The sequence below is a fragment of the Selaginella moellendorffii genome, unplaced genomic scaffold, assembly GCF_000143415.4.
Source record: "Selaginella moellendorffii unplaced genomic scaffold, v1.0 SELMOscaffold_0, whole genome shotgun sequence".
NCBI lineage: Eukaryota > Viridiplantae > Streptophyta > Lycopodiopsida > Selaginellales > Selaginellaceae > Selaginella > Selaginella moellendorffii.
Genome location: NW_003314261.1, coordinates 5936385 through 5947063, shown reverse-complemented (window position 1 = coordinate 5947063; position 10679 = coordinate 5936385). Strand labels below are relative to the sequence as shown.

Here is a 10679-nt window from a genome sequence, read left to right as displayed (position 1 = left end):
CTCAAGCTAACAGAAGGCTTCAGGAACAGAATCGGCAGAACGCTGAGGATGCTCGCCTGGCGGTACAGGACAAGGCAAAGTTGCTAAGCTCAAGAGTGCTCCTTCTCTGAAAGACACAAAAGGAAAAGAAAAAGCTCTGGTGATCCCGTTGTACCCTAGGATGATGTCATAGATTTGATTTGAGAAGGCAATTACCCGCAATGGTAGTTCCTTGTGATAGGTTCTGAGGTGCAACGGGAAGTGTGCTTGATGTACGGACAATGCAGATGTCGTCTTGTTATCGCCATAGAATACACGAAAAACTCGGGCTGCAGGAGACAATGGCAACTCACATCGAGAAACCACCGAGCGTCTGATACTGGAGGCTGCTGATTCGAAATCCACCAACACTGCGACCATCAATGTCCTTTAATGGTCCTTCGGATTAGATCCGAGAGATGTATTGCCATTGTATATTACTCGACTGAGCAAGGGTAATGCGACCATCGCTAGAGCAGGGTCTCACTCTCCAACTTGCTATGATAAGCGAATGTGCCTGGGCAAGGGTGAGACTCAGTATTAGATATGTCCATACGACCCCGAGTAGAAAAGATGGTAAGACGTAGAGGAATGGATACACTGCTTTTGAATTAGTAACAGACCATGAGTACTACATAGGTAAATCTAGGCCTCTGCTAGGTCCCAAGTTAGGGATTATTAAAGTGGCAATGTGACAGGGTTACTAGCGAGTCACAAAGACATTGTCTTCACGAAGACTCGAACCCAAACCTGCGAAAAAGATAATTAAAAAGCATTTAGGGTTCATGTTTTCTAAACCTAAAGCTATGGCGGAGCTCAGCGGAAGCGGTAAGCGTTTCGCACAGTTCCCATCTGTGGTTACAGAGAAAAGAAGGAAGGTCATGGATGAGTTCGAGGAAGCTTGGGCATTCTCCGTGAGATTGGAGGAATGTTTTGGGCATCTGACAATGGAGAGCTTAACGAGCAACGAAACGTGGTGCCGGCTGTTGGCTCCGGACATGAGTAGAAATTTGGGAGAGTTTGATTACATGGGTCGACAGGTGACGAAGGATCTCATAGATTTCGTATTTCTTAGCGACAGGGATGATCATCCCAGGCTGCGGCTGCCCTTTGCGAAACCTAAGTACATCACAGGGACACCCGGGTTTGGCAAAACTGTCAGCATTTGTGCTGGAGTGGGCTTTCTGCTTGTCAAGTCGCACTTGGCAATCAAGGCCAAACAGCTCAAGGAAACGGAAGGGTTACCACAGAGTGAAGAGATCAAGCCAGAGGTTACCGTCAATGTCCCAAGGTAAGGCCTCTTGTTTTGCAGCTCTACATGCATTGTCTAACGAGAACTTTGCCTTGTCAATCAGCAACTTGTTGGACGTTCGCGTGATTCCGCTAGACATGGGGGCACCGGGTGAACAGGAGATACCACCAAACATTACCAGCAAGCAACCAGAGATTACCAGCAAAGGTGAAGCGAACCAGCTTGCTAAGAGGGAAACGAAGATGCCAGATCTTGCGACATGCCGGTTCTTACTTCTGGCTGGAAACTATTTCGTGAAGGATCCGGTGCGAGCAGTATACAAAGCCTTGGTTTTGGCCTATATCCACGAGCCGGCTGTTCACAAGCGACTGATAGCTGCGAACGAGGACGCCCCAAAGATGCTTCATTTCCTACGTACACGGGGGGAGAAAATCTTCATTTTCATTGACGATGGAAATGCGATGGATGTGAGCAAGGACGATTCACCGTCTGTAAGCAATCAGAAGATGGCTGCACGCGACTTTATCGATGAAATCCCTCTCGAGTGCACCACAGTCATCTGTGCCTCTGTGAGGAGCTCCTTGAGGAAAGAGATTTCAAAAACTCCTGAAGTAGAATTCCACACTTGCGTGGGGGGATTTAACGTAAGTGTCATTCTTTACTTACGCTGAGCTCAATTTTGTTTTTCGACAGTTCACGGAGCTCGGAGTTTACTTGAAACGTCAGGGCATGAGTTTTGAAGAGCTGGACTACAGATTGACTGGCACAGTGCCTTGGCTGGTTGATTACTGGATCCATTTAAAGAAGGGGCGCCTTTCAAGCAAGTACCTGTTGGGCGAGAATGTAAAGGGACTTGAGAAGTCGCTGCTTGAAGTCATCCGGAGGCCGGTCAACAACAGTGATGGACGATGGACTCGGAACGAGCTCCTTAAGGCTATTGCAGGGAGACGCATCTCTGTTCTATCCGAGGCCATGGACTCCAGGTGTTACTATCGCGGTGCTGATGGCAAAGGTCACTGTCTGACGCAGCATTTGCAGACGCTTGCTCATGTTTGGCTAGCTCAAGAGCTAAGCAGGAAGCAGGACCGCGACATGGAAGCAGAAGTTCGCTACTTCACGCAGGGTATCTCAGAAAGCAGGAACATGTGCACCATTGGGTGGAACGCTGAGGAAGCCACAATACTTGCCCTGAAGCTTCTCAACGTCGACATAACAGGGGCCAATGTGACACTGAGTCACCATCTCCAGGTTGTGCCCGTTAACAAGATGACGCGATCCATGGTCAGCTTGAAAAAGGTGAGTAGAAGTCCGACGCTCTTTGTGAACCAGAACTACAATCACATTGGAGCCGATGTGTATTATGCCGACCAGCAGGTGCTCATCGTCTTCCAGATAAGCGTTGCTAAAGATGCCGTGAAGCTTCATCGTCACACCAAAGAAGTCGCAGAAAAGATCTTTGAAGGGGATTCCAGAAGAAAGGTTCTCGTCTGGGTTCTTTCCGACCTTGAAGAATCCGCTTACGTCCCTGAGGATAAGGAAGCAGACTACGAGGAAGTGTTCACGCTATTCGGAGATTTGCACTACGCGTTGAGCTCTATTGATGAGCGGGTCAAAGAACTGAGAGGCAAAGTGGACATGTTTTGTCGACAATGTGGCAAAGACAAGACTCCGGAGGAAGTGCTTTGCAGCTTCTGCAACAGTTGGTACCACGTGGGATGTACAAGCTACAGAAACGAGGAGGTCTGGATATGTGATGATTGCAAAGTCGGCCATGGACGTAAGCTTCGTTTCATTCTTTCGTTTAGTCACCAACTGTTGAGTTATCTTTGCAGTGGAAGTCAAGGAAGATGATGAGGACGACTTTGCATGGGGGACAAGATGAAGACACAGAGATGGAGGATGACGCTTGAATTTCTTGTGAAGTCGTTTGATAGTTACAGTTTTTCTTTCTTGAGCTTGACAGCATATGCCCGAGTCTCACGCCCCAAGGATTTGAAAGTATATGGACCTCCAGCTTTGAAAACTGCAATCAGGTGAATACATAGATAACAGCATGGTAGTGGTGCCGAACTCGGTTTTGTTGTCGCTAGTTGTTGGTTGAACTACCGTACTTATGTCGTGCATTGACAAAGTTGTCGGGAGGCTCTCGTTGGTACAACAGCTACTGTTTTTGCCAACACTGAATGCCCAACTAGGTTTGCATGGGGGTGTACGTTTATGCCCGAGGTGAAGGTTTTAGGCATTGCTTGTTGAACCTCTGCAATGAGTTGAGGCTTGTGGTTGGACGTAGACAATAAAAATAAAAAATTAAATGCTTTTGAATTACAAATTCAAGAAGTGAATAATACATGTATTTCTTGTTTAGAATCTTAGTATTTTTTAAAGGACGACCAGACAGTCAGACGCTTGTGCTTGGTAGAACATGTAAGTTTAAGCCAAGATTTAAGACATTTGCTTCACGAACTTCTGCAATTGAGGCTTGTGCTTGGAACAATGAAATTTATAGAATACAGTTCAATTTCTTTATTTTTGTTCGAATCAGCTATGACTATAAATGGAGAAGCAAACCTAAAAGGATCATGTTCTTGTTCTTAAAGGTTCTTGTTCATCGGAGCTTTGTTTGTATTTCCTGGCCAATTTGATCCTTTTTTTTAATCCTAATGGAGGTATGTTCTTTTCCTATAGATTTTTGGTCTTCTTCTTTGTTCTTTTTTATTGTTGGTTTCAGCTTTAGGAGCGATGTATTTTTAGGAGGGCAAGAGTCGATTGCATGGACAAGTCTGTTCCTGACACGCTCGAGGGCTTTTTTGATAAGCGGATGTGCAGAGGGAGGAACATATTCGAGATTACTAACGCTTTTGAAGAACTCTGTCCGGGAAATAAAGTACTTACATGTTGGTTAAAAGCTAGGAATATTAAATTCAAAGATTCCACCATCTTAAGTCCTTTTTCAACAAAGATTTGATATTTATAAAAACCTCACTTAAAGTTCACATGATTTTCAAATGCAAACACGACATTCTTCTCAAACTTTGAAAATTTGACCATATTTGAAAAACACGGATTTAAACAAAGTAGGTTTGATCCATATAACTTCTAGGAAAAAAATTTGAGAAGAATTGAACCCCAAACCTTAGAGTTATAGCCTAACCCAACCATGGATAAAAGGGGAATTAATCTATTCTTGAACTTCAAACCAGAAAAAGTTACTCTAGTTTCTAGCCTCCAGTATAGGGTCTTCCATCCTGTGCTGGATTCTGTACTTGTATCTTTTGTTGCTCGTGATCCTGCTCTCGTTTCTGTTTCTGTGTAGTCATGGGCATCTTGCCATCTTGAATACATCCATGTTCTGCAATCCCCGTCCAGGCCCGTGATCCAGATCTTGCGCATTGGCTTATCATAGCAAGTTGGAGAATGAGACCCTGCTCTAGCGATGGTCGCATTACCCTTGCTCAGTCGAGTAATATACAATGGCAATACATCTCTCGGATCTAATCCGAAGGACCATTAAAGGACATGATGGTCGCAGTGTTGGTGGATTTCGAATCAGCAGCCTCCAGTATCGATCCAGAGGCCAATCTCTCGGTGGACTCAAACGCTCGGTGGTTTCTCGATGTGAGTTGCCATTGTCTCCTTTTTCGTGTATTTTATGGCGATAACAAGACGACATCTGCATTGTCGGTACATCAAGCACACTTCCCGTTGCACCTCAGAACCTATCACCATTGCGGGTAATTGCCTTCTCAAATCAAATCTATGACATCATCCTAGGGCACAACTGGGCTTTTTCTTTTCCTTTTGTGTCTTTCAGAGGAGCACTCTTCAGCTTAGCAACTTTGCCTTGTCCTGTGCCGCCAGGCGAGCATCCTCAGCGTTCTGCCGATTCTGTTCCTGAAGCCTTCTGTTAGCTTGAGCAAAGACGACGTCTTTTACAAAGAGATCTCTCTTGGCATAAACCATCGTCGCTAGCTCGCGCTGAAGAAGACTTCTGGAGCTTGGGTTGGAGATGTCTTGTAGGGCAGTTAGAACGATGTCCAAGAGATGATCGCCGAATGTCCTGCAAGCATTCTTGACCTGCCCGGAAGAAATCACAAGTTCCTTTTTCCGAGCGTCAAGCAGCAGACTGAGGAGCGTGAGTTGGTACTCCGTGTGCTTAAAGCCAGCTAGCTCATTGAGTTCCTTTTGTACATCGGGATCCTTGGTCTTGAGCTTAGGCTGCTTCACTCTCCAATTCTGCGGATATCCCTCAGAACTTCCTCCAACTTCGAAATGGCTTTGATCTCTGATGCCTGGCTGTTAAGACTCTCCAAGAATGATTTCTTGGAGCTGTCATAGCAGCTCGTGATAGCATCAGCGAGATCAGAAGTGCCTTCCGAAGTAGGAATCACCGAAGAGCTATCGGTGTTCAGAAGAACAGCCAGGTCATCCTTGGAGTCTGGAGTGGCTTGAGCATGAGTGGACGTCCCAGCAGCTCCAGATCCAGAAACTGGTTGAGGAGTGAGCGTAGGAGTAACTGCAGCACCCTGTGAAACAACAATCGAAATAACAGTGGTATCAGGAGATGCTAACATAGCAGAAGTTGGATTTATCAGGAGATGCTAACATAGCAGAAGTTGGATTTATCCTTATTTGACCAGAGGAAATTCCAAGACGAGTTTGACTGGTCGAAATCCTGCATTAACATTTAAAATAAAACAAAACCAAAAATAATCAAAACTTAGTGTTGTGTTTTTTATATATATAAATCTCTATTTACTATAATAATTACACTAATCACGTGTACTACATTATTTCCAAATAGGTTAAATGGTATTAATATAGTAATTTTAATGTTTGTTAATTTACTCTCACTTATCTATTTAAGGTAATTAAGAGTTTAGATTATAGTGAGATTAATGCTTGAGATATATCTTTTAAGATTTATGATGAAATTGTTTTATTTCCTTATTAGAGAATGCTATGTTGATCTAATAATATTTTTTATTAAAAAATCTTAAACTAGTAGTAATTTTCATCATATTTTTGTAATTTTTAACTAATAAATGAATTTCTATCACTATAAGATTTATTTCAAACATTTTAGAATTAGTCAAAACACAGAAAAAACCTCCTTAATAAGTAGTGGTAAAATATAATGAAGCTAAGAATAACAAACATCATCTTTTAGCACTTTATATTTTTTTATAATCAAGGAATATTCTGATTATTTACCAATATGACAGTAGAATATTTTAACAATTGTTTTTTTGTTGTGTTATCAATAACACTATCACCATGATTAGTGACACTCAAGAACTTTTTGGTATAGTATTTTTGAATAACTGGATCTTTAATTTATTTTTTTACTGTTTTGTTTTGTATGTCTCTTTCTCATTTTTATATAAATAATGAACAAGTTAAGAAAAATAAAATTTTCATTAAACTTATAAACTTTAGAACAAAAAATTCAAATATTTATTCATACTTTTGGAATAGATATTTCTTCTTGGTTACATAAGCATCATAAATGGTAAGTTTAATTATTTAAAAGTTTTTATAAAACTATCTATATTACAAATAAAATAAGTTTGATATTTAGATTTATCAAATAACAAAATGTGCTTAAAGTTGATATAATAATGATTGGGAATATCTTCAAGTTGAGTAACAATTTTTTACTTTTAACTTAGCTAAAAAATAAAAATTTTTCAAATAAAATGAATAATAATTATAATTCATTTCAATACTTAAAACTTTTATCTTAAGTATATAATCACTTCTGCCAATTTACCATTTTATATGAGGTAATGGGATTGTATACCCTAGTAACATTTTCTTAATAGGCTGACATTCTTTGTGTATATTATTGGTACTTAATTTATATCATATTGAGATTTATTGAACACTAATTAATTTATTAAATTGAATCGATCATTAAATTTGATATAACAGAATATCTAGTAAACTGTAAAGATTTTTTGCAAATGAGAAAACTTTTGTAATGGATATGAATAATAATATTTTGAGCTGTCATTTTCCTGTATGTATACTGTTATTAAAGTGATCCGTCCCTGACTTGTTTAGCTTTATTTATGGATCTTAAATCAAACTCTCCAACAATGTTCAATCCTTTTCCTGTAAAGCCTATGTAACAGTTTTCTTGCTCGCCTCCTCCCGTACTTGCCTCTTTCTATCAAGTTGCGTGGGTATTTTTGAGGATTTGTGGTCCTCATATGATATGTTAAGTGGTAGGTCATCTAGGGTCACAACTGCTCATAGAGAAGAGAGATTTAGGTTATGATTGCTTTCACAATATGGTATCGGAGCATCACTGATCCTAGGATGGAAGACATTGGTATAGAATTTAGCAGTGAGGATGAACCACCAGACAAACAAGATTGCATATGGATGCAATTTTGGATGACATTTAGAATACACGAAAAACTCGGGCTGCAGGAGACAATGGCAACTCACATCGAGAAACCACCAAGCATCTGATACTGGAGGCTGCTGATTCAAAATCCACCAACACTGCAACCATCATGTCCTTTAATGGTCCTTCGGATTAGATCCGAAAGATGTATTGCCATTGTATATTACTCGACTGGTAAATCTAGGCCTCTGCTGGGTCCCAAGTTAGGGATTATTAAAGTGGCAATGTGACAGGGTTACTAGAGTACACGACTTTAACACAAAGGCATTGTCTTCACGAAGACTCGAACCCAAACCTGTGAAAAAGATAATTTAGGGCTCATGGTTTCTAAACCTAAAGCTATGGCGGAGCTCAGCGGAAGCGGTAAGCGTTTCGCACAGTTCCCATCTGTGGTTACAGAGAAAAGAAGTAAGGTCATGGATGAGTTCGAGGAAGCTTGGGCATTCTCCGTGAGATTGGAGGAATGTTTTGGGCATCTGACAATGGAGAGCTTAACGAGCAACGAAACGTGGTGCCGGCTGTTGGCTCCGGACATGAGTGGAAATTTGGGAGAGTTTGATTACATGGGTCGACAGGTGACGAAGGATCTCATAGATTTCGTATTTCTTAGCAACAGGGATGATCATCCCAGGCTGGGGCTGCCCTTTGCGAAACCTAAGTACATCACAGGGACACCCGGGTTTGGCAAAACTGTCAGCATTTGTGCTGGAGTGGGCTTTCTGCTTGTCAAGTCGCACTTGGCAATCAAGGCCAAACAGCTCAAGGAAACGCAAGGGTTACCACAGAGTGAAGAGATCAAGCCAGAGGTTACCGTCAATGTCCCAAGGTAAGGCCTCTTGTTTTGCAGCTCTACATGCATTGTCTAACGAGAACTTTGCCTTGTCCATCCAGCAACTTGTTGGACGTTCGCGTGATTCCGCTAAAAATGGGGGCACCGGGTGAACATGAGATACCAGCAATCATTACCAGCAAGCAACCAGAGATTACCAGCCAAGGTGAAGCGAACCAGCTTGCTAAGAAGGAAACGAAGATGCCAGATCTTGCGACATGCCGGTTCTTACTTCTGGCTGGAAACTATTTTGCGAAGGATCCGGTGCGAGCAGTATACAAAGCCTTGGTTTTGGCCTATATCCACGAGCCGGCTGTCACAAGCGACTGATAGCTGCGAACGAGGACGCCCCAGAGATTCTTCATTTCCTACGTACACGGGGGGAGAAAATCTTCATTTTCATTGACGATGGAAATGCGATGGATGTGAGCAATGACGATTCACCGTCTGTAATCAATCGGAAGACGGCTGCACGCGACTTTGTCGATGAAATCCCTCTCGAGTGCACCACAGTCATCTGTGCCTCTGTGAGGAGCTTCTTGAGGAATGAGATTTCAAAAACTCCTGGAGTAGAATTCCACACTTGCGTGGGGGGATTTAACGTAAGTGTCATTCTTTACTTCCGCTGAGCTCAATTTTGTTTTTCGACAGTTCACGGAGCTCGGAGTTTACTTGAAACGTCAGGGCATGAGTTTTGAAGAGCTGGACTACAGATTGACTGGCACAGTGCCTTGGCTGGTTGATTACTGGATCCATTTAAAGAAGGGGCGCCTTTCAAGCAAGTACCTGTTGGGCGAGACAGTAAAGGGACTTGAGAAGTCGCTGTTTGAAGTCATCTGGAAGCCGGTCAACAACAGTGATGGACGACGGACTCGGAACGAGCTCCTTAAGGCTATTGCAGGGAGACGCATCTCTGTTCTATCCGAGGCCATGGACTCCAGGTGTTACTATCGCGGTGCTGACGGCAAAGGTCACTGTCTGACGCCGCATTTGCAGACGCTTGCTTATGTTTGGCTAGCTCAAGAGCTACGCAGGAAGCAGGACCGCGACATGGAAGCAGAAGTTCGCTTCTTCACGCAGGGTATCTCAAAAAGCAGGAACATGTGCACCATTGGGTGGAATGCTGAGCAAGCCACAATACTTGCCCTGAAGCTTCTCAACGTCGGCATAACAGGGGCCAATGTGACACTGAGTCACCATCTCCAGGTTGTGCCCGTTAACAAGATGAGGCGATCCATGGTCAGCTTGAAAAAGGTGAGTAGAAGTCCGACGCTCTTCGTGAACCAGAACTACAATCACATTGGAGCCGATGTGTATTATGCCGACCAGCAGGTGCTCATCGTCTTCAAGATCACCGTTGCTAAAGATGCCGTGAAGCTTCATCGTCACACCAAAGAAGTCGCAAAAAAGATCTTTGAAGGGGACTCCAGAAGAAAGGTTCTCGTCTGGGTTCTTTCCGACCTTGAAGAATCCGCTTACATCCCTGAGAATAAGAAAGCAGACTACGAGGAAGTGTTCACGCTATTCGGAGATTTGCACTCCGCGTTGAGCTCTATTGATAAGCGGGTCAAAAAACTGAGAGGCAAAGTGGACATGTTTTGTCGACAATGTGGCAAAGACAAGACTCCGGAGGAAGTGCTTTGCAGCTTCTGCAACAGTTGGTACCACGTGGGATGTACAAGCTACAGAAACGAGGAGGTCTGGATATGTGATGATTGCAAAGTCGGCCATGGACGTAAGCTTCGTTTCATTCTTTCGTTTAGTCACCAACTGTTGAGTTATCTTTGCAGTGGAAGTCGAGGAAGATGATGAGGACGACTTTGACACACAAGATGAAGACACAGAGATGGAGGATGACGCTTGAATTTCTTGTGAAGTCGTTTGATAGTTAAACTGTAATTTTCCTGACTAGAATGGCTCTGTGAAAACCGTATTCTGATCAAACTCTCTAACGACTTTGTCATAGAAGGAGTTTAGTCTAACATCATTTTCAAATCTTGGCAGCCGGAGCTCTTCACAGTCTTCTCGAAGTCTAATAATCTCATCGACATAATCTTTCTTTGATGGAATCCAAGAAGTTGATGCTGGTGGTGACGATCCTGAGTGCTGCCGCCACCAACGTGTTTATGAGTGCTGCCGACCCTGACCTGCTGCGATATTTCGAGGGA

At 42.9% G+C, this 10679-nt stretch overlaps 2 protein-coding genes across 2 annotated transcripts; both read left to right on the top strand.

Annotated features, from left to right (window-relative positions):
* Positions 1–805: 805 nt before the first annotated feature.
* Positions 806–3582, top strand: LOC9632775. The gene is made up of 4 exons (XM_002961219.2): positions 806–1309; positions 1374–1914; positions 1964–3047; positions 3103–3582. The coding sequence occupies exons 1-4, from the start codon at positions 825–827 to the stop codon at positions 3150–3152; spliced, it is 2160 nt and encodes a 719-aa protein (XP_002961265.1). The 5' UTR covers positions 806–824; the 3' UTR covers positions 3153–3582.
* A 4871-nt stretch (positions 3583–8453) lies between these two features.
* LOC9632773 lies at positions 8454–10476 on the top strand. The gene is made up of 4 exons (XM_024673762.1): positions 8454–8508; positions 8574–9113; positions 9163–10246; positions 10302–10476. Exons 2-4 carry the CDS (start codon positions 8730–8732, stop codon positions 10373–10375), a joined length of 1542 nt encoding a protein of 513 aa, XP_024529530.1. The 5' UTR covers positions 8454–8508; positions 8574–8729; the 3' UTR covers positions 10376–10476.
* The last annotated feature ends 203 nt before the right edge of the window (positions 10477–10679 follow it).